This window comes from Aegilops tauschii, chromosome 2 (genome assembly GCF_002575655.3).
Source record: "Aegilops tauschii subsp. strangulata cultivar AL8/78 chromosome 2, Aet v6.0, whole genome shotgun sequence".
Taxonomy (NCBI): Eukaryota; Viridiplantae; Streptophyta; class Magnoliopsida; order Poales; family Poaceae; genus Aegilops; species Aegilops tauschii.
Genome location: NC_053036.3, coordinates 633,177,061 through 633,199,676, shown reverse-complemented (window position 1 = coordinate 633,199,676; position 22,616 = coordinate 633,177,061). Strand labels below are relative to the sequence as shown.

General features: G+C 46.6%; 3 protein-coding genes across 3 annotated transcripts; 1 reads left to right on the top strand and 2 right to left on the bottom strand.

The window, feature by feature from the left end:
- Positions 1-7,665: 7,665 nt before the first annotated feature.
- LOC109733899 (pentatricopeptide repeat-containing protein At4g33170-like) lies at positions 7,666-9,606 on the top strand. The gene has a single exon (XM_020293110.3). It carries the CDS (start codon positions 7,737-7,739, stop codon positions 9,447-9,449), a length of 1,713 nt encoding a protein of 570 aa, XP_020148699.1. The 5' UTR covers positions 7,666-7,736; the 3' UTR covers positions 9,450-9,606.
- Positions 9,607-9,680: 74 nt separating this feature from the next.
- Positions 9,681-11,464, bottom strand: LOC109733900 (thioredoxin X, chloroplastic). The gene is made up of 2 exons (XM_020293112.4): positions 11,018-11,464; positions 9,681-10,147 (listed from the first exon to the last, which is right to left on the bottom strand). Exons 1-2 carry the CDS (start codon positions 11,330-11,332, stop codon positions 9,941-9,943), a joined length of 522 nt encoding a protein of 173 aa, XP_020148701.1. The 5' UTR covers positions 11,333-11,464; the 3' UTR covers positions 9,681-9,940.
- A 1,435-nt stretch (positions 11,465-12,899) lies between these two features.
- Positions 12,900-16,337, bottom strand: LOC109733908 (disease resistance protein PIK6-NP-like). The gene has a single exon (XM_020293118.3). It carries the CDS (start codon positions 16,313-16,315, stop codon positions 13,127-13,129), a length of 3,189 nt encoding a protein of 1,062 aa, XP_020148707.1. The 5' UTR covers positions 16,316-16,337; the 3' UTR covers positions 12,900-13,126.
- Between the last annotated feature and the right edge of the window lie 6,279 nt (positions 16,338-22,616).

Sequence of the window (22,616 nt, the reverse complement as noted above, 5' to 3'; positions counted from 1 at the left end):
TTCTGTCCGAAGAGACCAGTAGAAATAACTCCATGCGCTACAACTTGGGAAGCAAGGCAGAAATGGCTTCTTGATAGACAAGCCATACCTACTCGTAGGCTCTCGAATGCTGAGATAGCAAGTACTCCCTCCGTCCGAAAATACTTATCCTAAAACGATGCATTTTGTAAAACAAAAAAAAACGGAATCAATAAATCCCGAACTAGCCTCGTTTTAGCTTCTCATTCCGAACGTGCTCATTGCCATTGGATCGAAACACACACATCTTGACGCTCCCGGCTGGCCACGTAATCCCAGCGGCTCGTTCGGGACGAGGGCGAAGTCTCCCGGACAGCGGTGACGACGAGGGAGCCGAACATGCGGCGGCTGGATCGAGCGCGTAGAGGCGCACTGCGCGCGCGATCTCGCATCATCTTCTGTGCAAGCAAGTCGTTGCGCCATCAGGGAGCTCGAGGCGGCCATGTCGTGCACCCAATCCACCGAGTGTCGCCTCCTGCACCAAGATGTCGTCTTCGCCCGCCTCTACCAGGCCCGCCCTCCTCTCCTGGGTGCAATTCGTCGAGCAGCTTGTGCGCGGCCAGCTGGTCTGCTGCTCTCGTGTGCGGGGGTCTGATAGGCGGTGAGCAGGATCTTGCGCTGGGGTCTGGTGGGCTTGGTTGGTGAGCAGGATCTTGCGCTGGGGTTCAAGTTCAATGCCAAGGGCACCATAGACTGCGACAGGTACCAACAGAAGATGTTTTCATTTGTTATTTGCTAGTGTCGCAGGATTCTAGATGCAATATGTGAAAGGATCGATATAGTTGACTAGAGGTGGGGGGTGAATAGGCAACTAACATTTTTTTAGCTTTTCTTTACCAATTTAAACTTTGCATCAAAGTAGGTTGTCTAGATATGCAACTAGGTGAGCAACATATATAATGCAACAACAACAAGCACACAAGCAAGCAAGGGATACAACACAATAAGCTTGCACAAGTAAAGGTAAGAGATAACCAGGAGTGGAACCGGTGGAGACGAGGATGTGTTACCGAAGTTCCTTCCCTTTGAGAGGAAGTACGTCTCCGTTGGAGCGATGTGGAGGCACAATGCTCCCCAAGAAGCCACTAGGGCCACCGTATTCTCCTCACACCCTCACACAATGCAAGATGCCGTGATTCCACTATTGGTGCCCTTGAAGGCGGCAACCGAACCTTTACAAACAAGGTTGGGGCTCTCTCCACAACCGAATTGGAGGCTCCCAATGAAATCACGGAGCTTCACCATAATGGAATGTGGCTCCAAGGTGGCCTCAACCGTCTAGGGTGCTCAAACACCCAAGAGTAACAAAATCCACACAAGAAAGTATGGGGGAATCAAATATTCTTCGGTGGAAGTGTAGATCTAGATCTCCTCCTTCTATCCCTAGCAAATCAACAAGTTTGAGTGGCTAGAAAGAGAGAGATCGGGCAAGAGAGCTTGAATGGCATTAATGGTGGAGAGAGAGAGAGGCAAGAGGTAAGTGTGGTAGGTGGAAGAACCACCCTTATATAGCAAACCCTAAAATCCAACCGTTACAGCGGAAACAGCACTGCAGCGGTACAACCGCTCCTTGTCCCGGTACAACCGGGACTCACGGATATACTACAGAAACCCTACCAAGCAGTACAACCGGACAGGCAAGCGGTAGTACCGGTTGTGAAGAACAACCGGAACAACCGCTCAACCACCGCTATGAAACAGAAGCGAGACACCCCTGTGAGCGGTGATCGAGCAGTAGTGCGCCAGTGCAACCGCCTGGCCCTAGAACCCTGGGTGGCTAAGTACTAAGCGGTACAACCGCTTAGGGCACCGGTGGTACCGGTGTGCGGAGCACAACCGAAACAACCGGGCCACCACCGCCCGAGTACCGCATCAAAACAGAACCATGACCGGTTGTTGAGCGGTACCTGGCCGGTACACCCGCCGATGAACACCACAGAAATTTTAAGCATGGGGCGGTACCACCGCCCGGAGGCAGCGGTACAACTGCTTGGGTATGCACTGGGATGTTCAACCCCAGGGTATCACCCCTGGGGGAGTGGTTGGGTCGGTGTCAAGGGCCAGCGGTACAACCGCTCGAACGAGCGGTACAACCGCTGAGGGTACACAGCAACAGTTGAAAAGAAGGGGAGCTCTCTCTCTCTCTCTCTAACAAGAAACGGAAGGCAAAGGTGGGTGAGGAAAAAGTGTGCGTGCAATGATTCACCCAACTCCTTCCGATGTGGATTCCCTCTTAATAGAACGGGTTTCCTACGACCAAAGAGATAAACACGTAGACAAACATCGTCTTCGATCTTTTCCTTCCAGAGAGAATAACTAACCGATGCAAGCCTAATCACCGAGAACCTGAAGCACTTAGCACAAGATTAGACCAACAAAGGGTTGTCATCATCATCCAAAACACAAAGTAGGGAAATGACCTTACAATATGTTTCGTCAACTAATGTTTGTGTGGGTTCATGGTATAATTGATGGCTACGCATGACTCTGAAACTCATCTAAGTAATCTGGTTCGCACTTTGTTCCTTTGTAGATCGATGCTACTACTGATGAAGTTGGTAAATTTCATTTTTATTAACTCTGGCAAATTTATTTCATTGGTCATGGTTAGTATTTTTGACCATGGCAAATTTAGTTAACAAATCATGGAAAATTTTATTTTCTCGTTAATTAAGCATGGCAATTTTATTTTCATTTTGATCACGGTAATTTTAGTAATTGACAACTACAAATTTAGTTTATACACCATGGCAAATTATAGTTTCATGTATTTGCATGTCAAATTTACTTTAATTTCCAAGACGATGGCAAATTTTTAGTAGATCATCATGGCAATTTTACATGACAATGTCAAACTTTTCTTACCATGGCAATTTTTTCAGTGAATTTGCCATGGCAAATTCACTAGACCTCCCACGACAAATTCACAAACATGCCCATGGCAAGTTTGTTTTTTCAAGCCGATGTCAAACTTTTCTTGCCATGGCAAGTTTCTCTTTTCAAGCCGACGTCAAACTTTTTCTTGCCATGGCAACTTCTTTTTTCAAGACGATTTCAAATTCATCACTAGACGTCCCACGGCAAATTCACTTACATGCCCATGGCAAGTTTCTTTTTTCAAGCCGATGCCAAACTTTTCTTGCCATGGCAACATTCTTCTTTCAAGACGATGTCAAACTTTTCTTACCATGGCATTTTTTTGTGAATTTGCATGGCAAAATTCACTAGATGTCCCACGGCAAATTCACTAACATGCCCATGGCAAGTTTCTTTTTTCAAGCCGATGTCAAACTTTTCTTGCCATGGAAACTTTCTTATTTCTAGACGATGTCAAACTTTTCTTATGATGGCAAATTTTTTAGTGAATTTGCCATGGAAAATTTACGTAAATTGCCATGGCAATTTTTATTTTTTATTGCCATGGCAAGTTTTACTTTTTATTTGCGGTGGCTAATTTACCTTTGTTAACATGGAAAATTTCCCTAAATTCCCATGGCAATTTTTAGCTTTTATTGCCATGGCAAGATTTACTATTTATTTGACCTTTATTAACATGGCTGATTTTACTTTTTTTTGCCATGTCAAATATATGCAAATTTTAATATGATTTTGGTTATGATCATGGAAAATTTAACTATATGCACCATGACCATTCTTTCTTCCTTTTTGCAACATGGCAAATTTCTTTCGCACAGGACCATGGCAAATTAAGTCTATGCATCATGGAAATTTTATTGTATGGATCATGGCATTTTGTAGTCTACATTTTAGTCTATGGATCATGCCATGAGATTATAGCCTATGCATTTCTATCATAAGATCATGGCAACATTCCGTAGGTTTTTTCATTTATTATTTAATACGCAATTTTTTTGCCTTGTACAATGGGAAATTTACAAGTACTTTCTTTTTAAAAATTAACATCCCCCTCCCCAAAAAAAACTTGCCATGTATTTTTTTTTAGAAAATAAAATTTGTAAAACTTGCCATGTGTAACATTTTTGCCTTTGTTCATATTCATCATCACAATTTCGTACTAAATTTTCTTTATTTATCATGCATGTTTTATTTTTGTAACGTACTGAACGTAGCCATTTTTCGTGTGTCTCCGTTGGCAATTAATCACTCATTGTAAATTCTAATGCGGTATCATTTTCTGAATTTTCTGTATTGTACAGTTTTTTCTCTACTAGCTTTACATCTGTCTACATTTTTCTCTATATTTTTGGTGCACAGGGATTTTTGTTTGGGCCAGGAAGCTAGTATTGGGCCTGTCTGGTCAGGCGTTCGTGCTGAGAGGCTGTTCGTATCAAACAGAACAGTTCGGTCGATCCCTGCTCCCGTGCCGAACGAAATGTTCGGTCTGGTGCCTCCCCAGACTGAACGTTCGACCGTTATTGGCGTCCAAAAAAAAGGACGACGCAGCTAGCGACAAAGAAATTAAGGCCATGCTTCATTGCCAAAGCTTCCACAGTGGAGACTTCCGAGGCAAAAGGAACATGGCAACAAGCAGCAGCTACAAATGTGTTGCGGCCATCCTAAATGACAGCTCTCGTTGATCCTACTATTGTATGGTTTGCCTTGGAGACTGGATGCATGTTCTAACACCCAATTTAGCCAAAAAGAATGAAAAATGGTATCAAACAAAATCCAAAAAATTGAACAGACCAGTAGAAATACTTCATACAACTTGGCGAGCAAGGCACAAATGCCTTCTTTTTGACAAAATGGAGGACTAGGCAGTAGCCTAGTGGCAAGGGTCGCAGTGGCGAACCCTGCGTCCACGGTTTGACTCCCGTCGGGAGTGAATTTGTGGCGTCTCACCCGGGTGGGCTCCTTCTATAAAAAAATACGTCCTAGGTGCTAGTGCTCATAGATCTTTTTTTTTGTTGACAAATGTCTTCTTGATATAAAAGTCATAATTTTCCATACAAAAATCTCCATCATGATTTTTCCCCATTTTTCATCGCTTCATAAAATACGTTTTGAAGACAATACAAATGTAGATGCCCACATACACCCACCCTGTAAAATACCACTTTTGTAAATCAAAATACAACAGTTGGCACTTTGGCACATAATTAATATGTGTTAGCTCTAAAAATGATAAAATGTTGTATGAAACCATATATAAATGACAACAATGTAACATTAGCATGAGAAAAACTATAGATATGTTTGACATGTATTAGTGCACTGCTTATATGATATGGACATATTATATGTACACTTCTATGTCATGAGCATGTGGGCCTATTTGGTTCTCAGCCTACGGTTGCCACGCCTAACCTTAGTTATACCACAACACTTTAGGCATGTGTTTGGTTCATCGTCACACTTGTGGCTTGCCATAGTTTTCTAGTTATATGGTCCACACGTCACATGCTTAATTTTTTGCCAAATTTTGTCACACTTATGGTGGCCATTTTGTTAGCCACACTTTTTGTGGCAGCCACACCTTGTCTAAGGTTAGTTGTGGCAAAGTTAGTCATGAACCAAACAGACTCGTAATATATATTCACATACGCTTTCTTTTATGCACCATTGTAATTGGAAGAGATGCTGCTAGTGTGGTTGACACCCTCATTAGAATTGTTGGTGACACAAATGAAGTTATATGTGTGTAGAGCTCATGATTGACATAGAAAGCCGGTGTTCAGGGACGGAGCTGCCTATGTGGGACTAGGGTCAACCTACCCCAATTACTTTTGCAAAACAATCAATATATCTTACTCAATTAGCACTAAGTGTTTCCTTATTTGTAAAAGCTGAACCCAATGTAATAGAGATGACACCACCAAATTTATTTTCTAGTTTCATCCGTCAGTACTGAAAACCGGCAGATTCCAGTAGGCAAGGAACTTCATAAAAGAACAAAAATTGGTATTTCATTTGCTAAGAAAGCGTCCATTGTTGGCAATGCAATCAAAGTCTTGCCCTGTTAACACAATATTACGTTGTGCACATATCGTCGTGGGCACCAATCTAGGTTTATCGTACAGTTTGTGTAAAGGGAGGGGTATTGGCCCCCTCCCTCTTCCTCCCAAGCATGTTAACCATTATCATACCGGTGAGGGTTTTAATCACATCTGCACATTATTAACCTACACATTATACTCTGTCTAAGACTTGGGTAGTCATAGCCAGCAAGGAATGTCTTGTTACCTTCTTTGACAAGATGGTGACACTCACCTTTGTCAGGAATGATGTCGGTGGGCAAATTAACGAGTGATTACGTGGTTATTTTATGTACTACTTATATGGGATGCATGACGAGGTGAGGGAGGTATCCGCAGCATGAGTGTGGTGGGTGGAGGGAAATTCACCTCCTTGTTGTGTAGGTTCAGTTATGCTGCGATGAGGGATGCAATCAAATTTCATATATGTTAAGTCGGTGACCTTATCGTAAGCATTTTCAATGCTGACACATTTTATATAACTCGATGTCTCTTATAATGGCATGCATGCCATTTTCCTTGATATGAACATGTGCATGTGACATCAACCTCAACCGTATTGCCTTTACCATCCACCCGGACGTCATTTCCGTCATCCTCAACCTATTAAAATCCCACCATCACTGAAAATTTCATGCTCAACTATTCAGATGTGGGATGGAGGTTTCCTGACAACCCAAACTTCTAGGTGTCGGAAGTGCAAATCATCTATATTAATCAATGTAGCCCCTCTGTAAACCCTTTTTACTAATTAATCAATGACGCAAATCTTTTGCCTAGGTTTCGAAAAAGAATTGGCCTCTTAAGTGCCATATTGGAGTACCATGTGTTAATAATAAATAATCGTTGACATTCTAGTGATCAATAAAAACTACCTTTCTAGTCCTCCTGACAACATCACCAAAATGAGGATTCCACCGTTTAGCCAAAAGAAACTATACTCTTCCTAGCAATTTTTTTTACTACTCCCCTTATTTCATATGCATATATATTTTTATAAATGTCAACTTTGTAGAGATTGACCAAGTTTATTGAGATAAATACCTTTTTTTTTGCTGGTGAGAAAAAAGTACCAAATTAATACTCCCTCCGTTTTTATTTACTCTGCATATTAGAGTTGACTGAAGTCAAACTTCGTAAAGTTTGACCAAGTTTATAGGAAAGAATATAAATATTTACAATAACAAATCTATATGATGCGAAAGTACGTTCAATAATGAATCTAATGGTATTGATTTGTTATTGTACATGTTAATATTTTTGTCTATAAACTTTGTCAAAGTTTATAAAGCTTGACTTTGACCAAAGCTAATATGCGGAGTAAATAAAAACGGAGGGAGTACAATGTAAAAGCATATCTCATGTTGTATGCAATGATATTGATGATATATATTTGGTACTATAGGTGTTGATTTTCTTCTTCTGTAAACTAGGTCAAAGTTGACAAAGCTTGACTTTAGACAAAAGTTATATACAAACCACATTTCGGAATGGAGAGAGTATGAAACAACTTTGCAAGATAAAAGTTAACATAAATTTTACAGGGTCAATGCATACACTTCTGCATAAATTAGTGATCAATGTTTTATAGGATTGATTGCATTTTTCTATTCGCAAATCTAATACGAGTGCAAACGCGTTTGACAAACTTGCACAAACCAGAGCTGAAGCTGTTAACGTGACAGGTTCCCACACCCATTCACATACGTCTTCTGAAACCTCGCTCGCACAAAACCGCATGACAAATCGCACCCGTCGGCCATGGCGTGCCAGCAGTCCCGCGCCTACGCGGCCATCCTCCAGCGCAGCGCCGCCGCCGACCCCCGCCGCGTCGCCTCCCTCCACGCGGCGATCCTCAAGCCGGGCCTCCTCGCCTGCGACCAGTTCCTGGCCAACCACCTCCTCATCGCCTACTTCAGGTCGCCGCTCCGGCCCCGCCGCCACGGCCTCCGCCTGCTCGACGAAATGCCCCGCCGCAACGCCGTCTCCTGGGCCGCCGCCGTCTCGGGGCTCGCGCACGGGGGCCGCCCCCGCGAGGCGCTCGCGCTCTTCCGCGCGATGCGCCGCGAGGGGGCCCCGCCCAGCGAGTTCGCGCTCGTCAGCGCGCTCAACGCCAGCTCGCTCGTCGCCGGCGGCCCGCACGCGCACGCGCGGCAGCTCCACGCCCTCGCCGTCCGGCTCGGCTTCGAGTCCCACGCCTTCGTGCTGAACGCGTTCCTCGCCGCGATGGTCCGGCACGAGCGGCTCGCCGACGCGGTGCGGCTGTTCCAGTGGGCCTCCGGGCGCCGCGACGTCGTCTCGTGGAACACGCTGCTCGCCGGGCTCGCGCGCCGCTCGCGCACGCGCATGTGGATTCTCTGGCGGAGGATGGCCCGGGAAGGCGCCGGGGCCGACGGGTTCTCGTTCAGCACCGTGCTCTCGGGGCTGACGGCCGATGCCGACACGGTGAGCGGTTTGCAGGTCCACGGACAGCTTGTCAAGAGCGGCTTCGGCGACGATGTCTGCGTGGGCAACTCCCTGGTGGAGATGTACACGAAGAATGGGGCCCTGGAGTCCGGCGCCAAAGCGTTCGCCGAGATGCCCCAAAGAGACGTCGTGTCGTGGACGGAGATGGCCGCCGGTTGGCTGCACTGTGGCGAGCCCGCCAAGGCCATCGGAGTCCTTGGTCCCATGATGCTCGAAGGAATTAGGCCGAACAACTACACATTGGCGACGGCAGCCAATGCCTGCGCGACCCTCGCCGGTCCGAGCGAAGGGCGCAAGGTTCATGGATACGCCATCAGACTGGGAGAGGGCTCCGATGTCGCCGTGAACAACGCGCTCATCGACATGTACTCCAAGTGCGGCCTGGTGGACACCGCGCACAGGGTGTTCCAGTCGATGCGGCAGCGGCCCGTCATATCCTGGACAACGATGATCATGGGGTTCGCGCGGAACGGGCAACCTCAGGACGCCGTGAAGGTGTTCGACGACATGCTTCTGGAAGGCGTCGCGCCTAACCACGTCACGTTCCTCTGCGTCCTCCATGCCTGCAGCCAAGGCGGGTTCATGGAGGAAGCCTGGATATACTTCAGAGCCATGGCAGACAAGTTCGGCGTGGAGCCTGGAGAGGACCACTACGCCTGCATGGTCGATCTCCTCGGGAAAGCAGGCCATATAGAGGACGCCGAGGAGCTGATATCGCGGATGCCTTTCCGCCCCGGGGTTCTGGTCTGGCAGGCGTTGCTCGGCGCCTGTCAACTCCATGGCAATGAGGCTGCAGCGAAGCGAGCTGCAGAGCGCGCGCTCGCGCTCGAGAAGGAAGACCCGTCGACATACCTGCTGCTGTCGAGGACGCTCGCGAGTCGGCACGATTGGGGCGGCGCCGGAAGGTCGAGAGGGCTCATGGGGGACAGAGAAGTCATGAAGCTGCCTGGGTCTACCTGGTTGCAGTCCATGCCCGAGACTGAGAGTGCCCAGGCTTGCACAGCATGAATGAACAATAATGCAAAATGTACATTTTTCCTGATGGAAGCACTTGAACCATTTTCTGGCCTGAAAGGCTTCAGGCTACGAAGGAAAGTAGGTATTTCAGTTATCTGAGTGAATGCCATTTTGGCTTGGATGGAAGTGAATTGGCAGTTTTCGTGAATGGATTTCTGCATGATCCAGCTGGTAAGAGTCTAATGTGATCAATGGCTATCAATTCTGTACAGGACAAACTAGTTATCCATTGACCTTGCTTAATAACAATTAAATAAGTATACATCCTCCTGATAGCCCTTGATATATGCTCTTTTTTTCAAATACAACGAAAGCCATACATAGTCCTGATCGTGTAGGTAATTAGTAATTACAGACTAGAGCTCATGGAGTGGGAAAAACTGTTCAATGTGCAAGCTGTGCAGCTCAAGCCAGTGCCATTTGGCATCCTCTGAAGCATGAACCATTACAAGAATCGGTCCTGCAGACTGCAGGTGATGATATCAGGCGACATTTGAGGTCTCCAGGAGAGGCTCGATGTAGTCCTTGAACTTGGCCTTGTTTATCGCGCCTTCTCTTCGGCTCCCTGGCACCTCCTGCCCATTCTTGAAGAGGATCAACGCCGGGAGACCGTAAACCTTGTACTTCTCGATAATCTGAGGATTTGCATCATGGTCGATCTTGACGATCTTCAATCTCCCCTCATATTCCTGTTTCATGAAAAAAAAAATCTATCAGAGCTGGTGATCCGAATTAAAAACAGACTTCCCTCCAAATTCTTTAGACCACACCGAACATTTAAATGTACCCTTAACCTGCTTTTTGTTCAGAAAAAAGAGTGGGTTATGCGCAATCTAACTAGTTGATTTTTCATATATAGTACATCTGTACATGGATATTTACAAAACAATGGTCAGTTGATCAGAGGGTTTTCCATGACAGCTAAAAATGCCAATGTTGGAAATTGCAAAGCAAGTCTCTCCATTGCCCATCGATCTTCCATACTAATTTAGGTTCACAACATGAACCGCATCCTTAAGGCTATGGGTAGTCTTATGCAGTCTACACCTATTGTTGCTCGTATTTTCACAACCATGGTCGATCATACACTACCCCTGATTCCTTACAATGTCTAGGATTCCTTAAGGGTTGATGCCATTGCTTTTGGCAAAGCATTTTGGGCCTTTGTTCTAGCACTTGTTATAGACTCACTTTGAAGGCAGCTTTCCCTTTCTTTTACTGTTGTACTATGTAAGATGTAGTACAGCTGAAACCACAAATGCAGGGATTGCTGAACTGCCCACAGATTCACAAACGCCGTGACAGGTCAGGTTGCTGGTAAGTGCTGAGTTTCCCCTTCTTTGCTAAGCTGCGGCCATGGAATGCAGTTCATGCATCCACTGTTAACAGACCCTGCCAAGGACTTGCGGAAATTAATTCCTACGCCATTCATAGTCTAACTCACAGAATTGGACTTGTGTGCCCTGTGTGGTTTGGTGTTTTTGCGATTCGCAACTGGAAGAACACGACGAAGCACCAGGGGCATTTTCCGTCAACCAAAGCGGGCCGGCAGCGCGTACCTCGGAGGCCCAGTCGACGACGGGCGCGACGAGGCGGCAGGGCCCGCACCAGTCGGCGACGAAGTCGACGAGCACGGGCAGGTCCGACTGCATCACCTCCGCCTCGAACTCGCCCTCCCCGACCAGCTTCACCGCCCCGCGGCACCGCACGCGCGCCAGGGCGAGCCCCCGCGCGGGCGCGCGGCAGAGGAGGAGCGCCCCCGCCGCCCGAGGGAGCGCGGCGGCGGAAGGGAGCCGGCGGGAGGAGGAGAAGGAGAGGGGCGAGCGGAGAGGGGGCGCGAGGGTGGACGCGGTGGTGCTCGGCGCGGATGCCATGGGAGGGAGGGAGAGGGGGGAGGAGAGTGGGGAGGAGCGCAGCACGATGCCGATGAGGCGGAATCTTCTGGAAGGTGCCACCTGGCGAGGACAGCACGGGCGGGTTTGTTTGTGATGGTGAGGCGCGCAATCCAATCCAATCCAGCCCACGGCCTCGTTCGGCCTGGTCTATCCAGCACGCATTTTCGTGTGGCCCATGTATAACACCACAAAGAGGTTTTCTCGTCAATTAAAAAAGAAGATGAAAAAACCCTCATAAAAAAAACTTGGCGCCATTTTCTCCTTCGGTGTCTCCGATGATGGCGCTCGTGGCTTGTTTGGAGGCATGCTTAACTAGGTGTTGGTATCCCCATATTTCAAAAATAAAAATAAAAATGAAATCCTTGTACCCTATACTATTGGGTTCTACTCCCTCCGTTCCATACGTTCTAGAGTTTTTTTCACTACATTCGCAATATTTAACAACTAATGTCAAAAACATTCTTATATTAGGGGACAGAGATAGTAGTGTTCATCGAAGTATAGTTAATGTCTTTTGTCTGGAAAAAAGGAACGGATGCAAGAACTAGCTTTCTTCCTGTTTGGCAGTGCTTTGCTTGTGTTTCCAAGTTTCAATCCCATGTAACTCCTTCTGCTAGCTTCAATGCAAATTTTCGTTAAAATGATCTACTGATAGCTGGATGGTTACAATCCCTACTTGTGAAACAGATCACAGGGAACAAATCTCACACCAGCAAGGAAAAACTCTATCAACCACGGGGAACAGCGCTCTCGATGGATTGCATTTCCGGAATCACTGACAAGGTCCTTGAGTTACGGAATTGTGATCCACCGGACCGGATGCATCTCTTTGGTCACAAGTCACAAGCGACCGCTGAATATGCTACCAGCAAAGCTCACACACTTACACCTTGGTCCCACCTCACCTCAACAAGCCTTGACTCATTCCTTTCCCGCATGATAATAATGTTTCCAAGGCACATGAGGTCTGGCTGACTTGCGGGGTCCAGCCACTTGGTCGTCTTCTCCTGCTTGAGGAAGCGCTTCAGCTCGCTTGGCCATAGCATAGCATAGCATGATCATGATCACTGCTTTTCTCCAAACGGCACTGCATACGGGCCGCGTAACATCTTTCACTAATTGTGTTTCTAGAAAAGAGAATAACCTTATGAAATTCTTGGAATTTTTTTCTGTAACACGGCATGGCAACTCTGGGCAAATAAATGATTACGAGTGAGCGTCTACACAATTGTAATTTACAGTGCCTTTCAAATTCCTCAATGCACCAGAACTAAACATGCACGGTGGCCCCTGATAGTCCGTTCCTGCTGCTCGCTCTAATGGAGATCTATGCCATCCGTCACAGGACAGCACCTCCAGTGCCTGCAGCCCTGCATTCATATTCACCTACTACTCATTAGACGAATGCTAAGAACATTCACAGGACAGTGCCCCCTGTTTCATTACAAACTGTCAAAAGACAGTCCGAATTCTCAAGATTCGTCATGCAAAACATAACGCGACGATCAGTCAAGGAAATAAGGGAAACTGCAGCAATCAATACATAAATATCAAATCTGATACATCGGGTGTTCGTCTTGATGTCTCACTTATTGAAGGTACAGCAAATCAAACCATGGAAAGTTTGGAACGGAAATTTAAGAGGCAAACCATTACAAGCTTATTTTGAAACAGCACACAGGAAAGCAAACACAGCAAGTAAACACACACGCATAATGCAATCCGATGATTCCCGGCGAGCAGCCTTCTCCAAGAATTGCACTCAATTTGGTTCTACTCATCTTCTTCCGCACCGTGTATTTCCTGTCCAGTGTGAGTTACGACAGGCTGGTTTGGATGTGTGGAAAGTGCTTTTTTGATAGCAGTCAGGTTGCAGTTGCCAATGAGCTCAACCCGGTTGAGGCGTGGAAGGCGGTTGATTCCATGAATTGATTTCATCTCTCTGAATTTCCAAACTAACTTCTCTATCTTGGGGTTCTCGTGGAAGCTGATGTCAGTAATGTCTGATCCTTCTATCAGAATAAACTCAAGATTTTTGAATGTTCCTTTCTGAAGGGTCAGCTTGGTTTGGACATATGACTTGTGCCGGAGCCTGAGACAGCGTAACCCACTGAGCTCGCCAAGGGGTACCATGTCTTCTTCTCCCAAATGAGTGTCGCGCAGAGTTAACTTTGCAAGTTTGTTGAGCACCCTGATCCAACTAGGCAATCCTCCCCTGATGCCACAAAGGTTTAGGCTCTGAAGATGCTTTGGAGGTGAGAATGCTGTAGGCTCTGCTGCATTAATGTCTGTAATCTCAGGGCCATCTGTTGTTTCCACACGGAGTGAGAGCGAGAGGAGGCTCTTATTCAGCCTCTCAATTGCCTGGAGCAAGTGCTTGAAATTATTTCTGTTGCTTCTGAATACAACACCTAACTTTCTAAGCTCCAGTAGCTTCCCAATCTCAACCAGCTGATCTTCCTTGCCAGAAACATCAACATGGCACAGTATCTGCAGATTTGTCGCCTTATCAATTTCACTAGGCATGCACACTGTGGAAAAGGACTCTATGTCTTCGTTTGGGTCTTGAGCGTACCCAGCTAGCATATGCTTTAGCATTGGAAGCACTACAGCTTTTTTAGCAAATGATCTTACAGCTGTTTCCCGAATGTCCAGTGTTTCCAACTGTTGAAGATACTCTATCTTCTTGGGTAATTTGGTAATCTTAGTCCTCCGAAGGTTCAGATATCTTAGTTGAAATATCTCGCAGATGTTGTCCACATGGTAATCCTTCAAACCATCAAAGCCTTCGAGATCCAGCACTCTAAGCAACCCCAGACCAGCAAATGAGGGCAGCCTTTCAAGGAACTTGGTAAGGTCATCCAAGGTTTGACCATCTTCAGTATCAGTTGAGTGCTTGCGAATGTTCCAACAGGAGCTGGGGCGAGGAGATGCCTGAAGTGTCCCTAAGACTTGTTGCAGTTGGCTTCTATTATGAATGGATATCCGACGACCGAAATCTGGCTGGAGATCTGCATCCACAAACTTCTCCTCCCTGGCAATATCGCCGATGAACTTTGATATCAAACCATTTAATCTGCAGCTCTTGACCTTCCCTGCAGCACCAATGCCCCTGGGAAGAAGAAATCTTTTTGCAAGAAGCACATTGAAGCAGCGCTCAGCTTCATCCTGTGCAGCTGACCCGTTTCTCCCGGTGATCTGGTTCTCAGCTGCCCATCGCCTGACTAAGCTCGTTCTTCTGATATTGCCATCATTTTGGGGGAAGATAGATAGATATATCAAACAGTTCTTGTAATGGAGAGGGAGGTTGTTGTACCAGAACATTAAGATGTGCCGAATATTGCCAGGAGAGTCACTAGTTAGGTCATTGCAGAGGCTCTGAAGCTCTTCTCTGTTCCTCATAGGATTGACATAGAGAACATGTAAGAATGCCTTGAGGCATAAGAGATCGGGTGCACATTTTGATAAAATGGACCAAATGACTTGCTTCAGGGTGTCATTTTTGGGATTATTCTCAACAAGGCAACCCGCTTTGCCAAAGAAGAACTTGGCAAGAGGCTCTAGAGGCGGGAAGATATTTGGAGAGCAGGAACGGGCTAGAGCAGATGAGTGGGTGATCACTAGAACTGCAGAATGACCACCAGCAGCAGTACAAGGGAATCTAGATATGATTTGGCGGCATAGTGATTCATCACGGACATCATCAAGAACAACCAAATACTTGGTTTGTTGCCAACCTCCCAAACCCGTCTTGTGAGATGCCATGGATTTGAATATGTCATCAAATACCCATTTGACATGAGTCTCCCCGACCGTCACCCAACATCTGAAATCGAAGAAGTCCTTTATCTGACTGTCTTCATACACTTCCCTTGCATAATTCAGATTGGCATCACCTGATTGCACAATTGAGATGACCTTGGGACCTAATTTCTTGTCTCTTGACCCTGTGATAAACCCCAGCTGAAAATCCTTGCGTGGCATCTTGTCTCTTGAACCCGTGATACACCCCAGCTGAAAATCCTGCCGTGGCATCTTGTCTCTTGACCCTGTAATACACCCCAGCTGAAAATCCTGCTGCCGCATCTTGTCTTCTAGCTGAGCCGGCTGCTCTTTGAGGCCTAGGATCTTCCTCCTGGACATCGAGCGCAACATCCATCTCTTTGAGGCCACTGTTGCCAAGCCCAGCCTCCTTTTGTTCCTCCCCTGCCAAGACGTCCCGGCAACTGAAACTGAGTCGGGCTTGCTGTCAGTCCACTCCTCCACGGGAATTTCCTGTGATGGCATCTCATCTTCTGGCCCAGTCCATTGCTTGGCCACCAGCATATCCGTTTGTGTCTCTTGCTCAATTAACCAAGATACCAGCATCTTCATATCACCCTCAAAAATCTCAGCTGGGCATTCATCTTCCTCGCCTAACAAATGTAGGCTCCTGGGGTCTTCCTTCCCGTTGGTGTCCTCTCCACCAACTTCCTGAAGTTGATTTTCCCTTGCCCGAGGAGTAGGATCGCGGATGCCGTACCTAACGCGCCTTTCGCTCACCTCTTGAGCCCTTGCTTTGAGCTCCTTGATTTTTGTGGCGAGCTGGTGTTGGGTCGGCAGCAACCCGAAGGGAGTTTCTAACCCAGAAGGATGCAACATGCGCATCATTTTACGGTTAAAATCTATTTTAAATATACCGGCAGCAGGACCTTGTCTGTGAACGTAGATGTCGACGCAGTTTTGGCACTCACGGGCGACTTCCCTAACCTGCTTCGTCCACACCTCCATTTGCAAGTCCGTGCAGTCGCCATCAACGAAGTTGAGGAGGAATCCATAAACACTCTCCATCTCGTCCTTGATGTACTGGACGTTGCTGTGGACGCTGCTCAGCAGCCTTGCCTCGTCTTCAATGAGCCTGGTGAGGCGTCCCAGTAGCGAGTCTACTGCGCCGTGTGCTGACCCAATGGCCAGGTCAGCCATCGCCTCTCTCTGCTCTGTCGTTGTACCTACATGGAATGAACGTGAGCCAGAGTGCAAAGAGAAAGAAGAGAACAAGAGCACCGAAAAGTTATTCTCTAAAAAGAGGAACGAAAAATGCGAGGGTGAGCTTTTTACCTTTTCTCCGAATGAATTGAAGCTGCTAGTAACGATCTATGCGTTACAACGATGATCCATTTTGCAGTGAGCACATCGAAGGAAGGGGATTAGGACTAGATGCTGGGTGAAGCTTGTGGCTGGGACCTCTAATGCTAGCCAAGATCAGGATGCCGCTCGACACATACTGCATACAGGGACGGTGAAGGAAAGTGCAAACGATGCACGACAGACTATCCCACCTATTCTATTCTGTCAGATTGCAAATCTGGTGTGGACTAATTCAAACGATGGCCCCAAGTATGCTAATTATGTTTCCTGTTAGATGCCTTCTGCAGAATGCAAGGTCATGATTGAGTTAGTTAAGCAAAGACAGCTATAGCCCGCGGTTGTACACGCACTTCCAGGCAGTATTCATGTAGGACTGACTGAATCAAATCTTATACTAGTACGATCAGAACATGGCGACCATTAGACTACCCACAATAGGAGTAACATAGATAGTAACATCACATATATCTAGATAAAATAGATGATGTGGCAATCAATAAATGAAGGAAGAGAGGCATGTAGTAACATAGCTAGTTACTACTAGTATGAGTAACATCACACATATCAAGACAAGATGAGTCTATATCATAATAAATGAAGTGTTGCATGTTACCACACATATGTTACTCCCCACTATAGAGGTAGTAACATAGAGTATTAACATGAGCGCTCATGTTACTACTCTATGTTACTACCCATTGTGGCTAGTCTTAATCACGACAGGCATCACCAATTTTCAATTACCTTCGATGTATGTATGTGGTCCAGCCTAGCTTAGGAGTTTGGAGTTTATATTATAACCTAGTACTCCTACGACTCCTACTACGATAACAAAATGCCGGCGATTGAGAATATCGAGCGGCAGTTGACATGTCCCTCAATCATAGATGAAATAGAGTGGCGTTCAGCCAAAATTAAAGCACGCTAAACCGCAACAACCACACGAATAATGTTTTGTTGTTGGCATCGACCTGTCACGCCAATATAGTTTCTCTGCCAGTACCAGTTGACCATCGGTAAAACTATTCCTGTCTGCCTCTATTGTTCTAGGCTGCCAGAAAACATCAGGAATCTTGCTCTGAATGCAGTCACAGTTGCTTTGTCAATGCAGACGGTGTCAAGGAAAAGGTGGTTACTTTTGTTCCTTGAGAGCTTACGATCAATTATGATCTTCAGGTTTGGGGGCTTTGAAGGATATTGCCTTCTTTTCAGATTAATTCATGGAAACCAAGAACCCGGGTTTTTGGATTTGGGGGCTTTGACGGATTTAGATTATAATTCATGGAAACTAAGAACCCGGGTCTTCGAATTTGGAGGCTCACGCTGGATACTCTCTTTTATCAGTTTATTTGGTCTACTAAAAAACCTGAGATTCTCGATTTGTAAGTCCCCTTGCTTTGGAAATAGGCAACCACTGATTACGTAATTTAATTATGCCTAATTTTGGTTCTCAATGTGGACCCGGCAAAATCATCATGTATTAATTCATGGTCATGTATTTAATTACGTTCACCTTGGTTATAATGATCATGACGGCCTATACCAGTAACTAGCTAGGGCCGGTTTCGCTCGCGCTGCCTCCAGGGGGGCGGCTCGGGCGAACCCTAGCCGCCGCCGCCCCCGACCCCCCATCCACCTGCTTCCCCAGCCGCCGTCGGAGGAAGCCGGCGAGCGAAGCTCGTCCGGCGGACGGCGATGGCGGGCTCGCCTCCTTTTCTCCTCGAGGGGGCCTCTGGCTGGCGCGCAGCGGTGCCCCTGGGCGCCATGCGGGGCGGCGGAGTTCGGATGCTGGGGTGGCGGCCCCAGGGGTTCTTGGCGGGGCTGTGCAACCACGGCTGCATGGGCAACGTGGGTGGCCGGCCGTGGCTTCCGGTGGCGGCGGATCTGGAGTCCCCTGTCCAGATCTGTTTGTTGCGGGGGTGTTGGACCGGGCGCCGGCCGGCGGCCTCCAACGGCGTGGTTGGGGACGGCTTGGTGCCGGCGGCGTCCAGGGTCAGCTCTGTCCGGCAGCCGGCGGGGCTGGTCGTGGCGGCGCATCGCGGGGGCCAAGGATCCACCTCGGGCCTGGTCCTTCGCCTGGATCAGGGGCCGCGGGGGGCTTCCTCGGGCGCGGCGACCGGCGCGTCGGATCTGAGGCGGTGGCCTCGCTGGTGCGGACGGCGCTCCTCTGGCGGCAGGGAGTGCTCGTCGGTGAGGTAGGCCGGATCCCCTCGGCTGCGTGGGCAGCGAGGTCCCGGTGGGCGCTGGTCATGGCGTGGGGAGGTCCCGGGCTCCCCTCGTCGGATCGGAGGCGATCTGGTCCGCTCGTGATGCATGACCTCCGGCCGGCCTGGATCTCCGGCGTGCACGCGCCTGCTGATGTTGTGGCTGGTTCGGAGGTGGCGGCAGGGTGCTTGGCCGGGGGAAACCCTTGGCCGCCGGTGGCGGTCACGGCGTCGATGGCGTCCCGGACGCCATTCCCTCCTTGGTGGCGGCGCCAAGGCTAAACCTCCCCTGTCTCCCCCCTCCCCCTGCGCCCGGGTGAAAACCCTAGCCCCTATGGCTAAGCGGCGGCGGCGCCACAGCGTCGTTACCTTCTTGAAGGCGCCGACTTGGGCATGGGGATGTTCGGTGTGCATGGCGAGCTTGTCTGGTTCCTGGTGGCGGCCCATCTGATCTACCGCGTCGCAGCTCTGGGCTGTTCTCGTGGCTGCGGTGCTTATTTTCTGGCCGTGTCTCCGATGGCGACCTCGCCCTTCCTCACCTTGTACTTGCCGTGGTGGAGCGGTACTTCATCTCACTCATTGATGGCGGCGGAGATCGGCAGCATGGCGCCGTGGAGGCTCGGCGTCCGATGCGCGGAGATGGACTCGCGCAGGAGGAGGTAGTTGTCTGGCGTCATGGTGACGTCGATGGCAGTAATGGCCTTCACAAGGTAGAAGATTCAATATAATCTGAAGACGGACCTGTGGAAGATGGCGGCGACGACACAAGAGTGCGTCTGACCGGATTGTGCCCCAGACCCGGTATGTGGCTCGGCTGGGGCTTCCGGCTTTTGATGTTAGGTTTAGGTGAGTGGTTTGGGTAGTGGCCCAGCTAGCATCCCTACATCATATGGATAAGAGGAGCGGCATATGTTGCCAAGATGGTAGTTTCAGGTATATTGTTTGTAATACTTTGTAAGGTCCTCGAGAATAATTAATAAAGTGGCCGTATGCATCTCCCAGATGCAGAGGCCGGGGGTCATCCTACTTTTCTAAAAAAAAAAACCTTGGTTATAATGATTTTGAAGATGAGTCTAACGAACTACTCCCTCCGTCCCACAATATAAGAGTGTTTTTGACACTATACTAGTATAAAAACACTTCTATATATAGGACGGAGGGAATAGTAGAAAGAAGGGAGTAACGAGCATGTGTCTGTACGTACGATAAATTAGGTGTTCTTCCAATGTCCCATTAATTTATTTGAGGCACACAAAACCAAATCATGAAGAGGTGAGTAAATTGTAAAGAACTTGTGTTTCATTGAAATAGGCAGTTTTGTATTGAAAAGCTATTGGACTGCAAATTTTCAAATTACATCATGTCTATCCAAAGATTCAAAATTTTACCTGAAAGCATGTAGTTGCCTTTGAAGCAAAAACTGACTAAATAGCAGAACCATGATAGGTGTTGAAATGCAAGACTTTGATATTTGAGAATCACCAAAATTTGCTAAAACTAATTATAACAGAGTGAGATGCTTATGGATAATTAGTTGAAGGCTACGTGCATCAATCGATGCAGAGGCCGGGTTTTTTACCCCTCTCCTTTTTTTTTTCAAAAGAGAGTGGGATGGCTTGGTTGAACTCTGGGCAATAGCTTTGGTTGAACTCCAAACTTGTACGCATCAAGCTTTTTGCATGTATCAATTATCCCTTCAAAGTCCTCATAAAGGTTTTTTTTTTCTTTTCTTTGGTTTCTTTGTCTCTTTTTCATTTCCCACTAGCTTTTTCCTTTTCTTTCATTTTACTTTGGTTTAGTTGTTTTTCGTTGGTTTTTATTTTATTTTATCTTGGGTTTTATATACACGATTTATATATATATATACCCAATACATTTTTCTAATACACTTTTTTTTTCAAATACAGGTTTAAAATTTATTGAATACACGGTCACAAATTTTTATTCATACATTCAACATTTTTGAATGCATGATTAACACTTTTTTAATATATGGTCAAAATTTCTTTTATACACATTTTACAATTTTTTTTCAAATTCTTGATTAACAGTTTTCAAATTCAAGTTTAGAATTTTTCCAATACATGGTCAACATTGTTTCTATACACATATAACATTTGTTTCAAATGCTTGATTAACATTTTTTTTATACATGATCAACATTTTTCCTATATAGATCTAACATTATTTTTCAAATACAAGATAATATTTTTCAATACATGGTCAACATTTTTCTATGCATATTTAACATTTTTCAAAGCCTTGTGTCGCAGGGTGATATCTCCTTTTTGTTGACCCGGTATTGGAACTAAAAAGAGTATCCCACACCTATTTCCCAAGTGGTGACCCTGGGTTATCGAACCCATAAGAGAAAGATTCCCTTGAAGCGATGGTCTCTAGTAAGCTTTTGCTAAAGTGCCAAATCTAGCTTTTGACCGATCAACAAACAAATAGTGATTCAGACACTTATAGTAAAAAGAAGGTACGGGGATGATGTCTTAATGCTTATAACACCTGGCTGAGCCGGCTTTTTTGGAGGCATGCTCAGCCAAGTGTTGGTATCACCAGATTCCACTAATATTCCCTAAAAACAAATTTCAATAATAAAAACAACCCAGATGGTGTTGGTATCCCCAAGATGAAATACTTGTAGCTTGACTGTTACAATCCCTACTTGTGAAACAGATCACATGGAACAAATCTCACACCAAGAAGGAAAAACTCTATCAACCATGGGGAACAACAAGGAAAAACTCTATCAACCACGGGGAACAACACGTGAGGTCTGGGTGACTTGTAGGGTCCAGCCACTTGTCTCCTTCTTCTCCTGCTTGGTCAGCTTCGCCTCAAGTGTTGATTCCCTCTTCTCCAGTTTCGTCAGGTTTAGAGCCAAGTGCACCTTGCTCTGCTCCCTCCCTCTCCGCTTCAGCTCGCTTGGCCGTAGGTATGGTCACGTCTTTTCTCCCAATGGCGGCGATCATCTTTCAATGATCTTATTTTCTTTTTAGAAAAGGAGAATAACCTTATGGGATACTTGGAATCTTTTCTGGAACACGGGATGGCAACTCTAGGCAAATCATGAGCGTCTTCACAGTTGTAAGAGCATCACCGCCGCGAGCTTGTATGCGTAAATGTTGCGTGGTCGAGCCAAATAAACCTAGGAAGTAAGTAAGGAAGGAAGCCCAGTGTGTGAGCTTGCTTAGGCTTAGTGGGCCTTGAAGCCTTTTAGTCACACCAGAAATCTCAACGTGTTAGATTTTTCTCTAACAAAATAATTGAGAACCCTCCCATCGAGTATTTTTTTTCTACGTAGAACACTTGTGTATTACCTTTTGGCACCAATTCATTCGTTCATTCACTCAAACGGGAAAAAAACTTTTGGCGATGAATACTTACTTTATCACAGGACACAAATTGTTGCCATCTCAAAAAAAGGGGGGGGGGGGGGGGGGGGGGCATTGTTTGTCAAAAAAATGTTTGTCATTATTGTTAATATTTCCCTTGATTAATTTACTTGCTAGTAATTCTGTTGTGATTCAAGTTAAAAATTAAGTCAGAGTTCACTAATTAAATCGAGTCTGAAAGAATATTTAGAGCCGAGAACGCAAAATTTACAGGACACAAACTGATTGTTACGCACATGCATGACTCGTTCGATTGTAAGATTTAATAGAAACTTACTGTAGGTAGCATCAATGGCACTCGGCTTGGGTGTAACAAGTTTCAGTGCTCAACCATCAAGTCTGAAAATTTCAGAGTCTGAGGGCTCACTTTTCCGCTCCGGTTTAAATTCAGAGTTCAGAGTAGAAAAAACATACCACATGGAACTCATTGTTCACTCAACTTGTTTGTTAATTTGTGCAGGCTGCCTCACTCAACGGTGGAATGCCGCGTTGTTTTGAGGAGCCATAGCTAAGGTACATTCCCTGCTG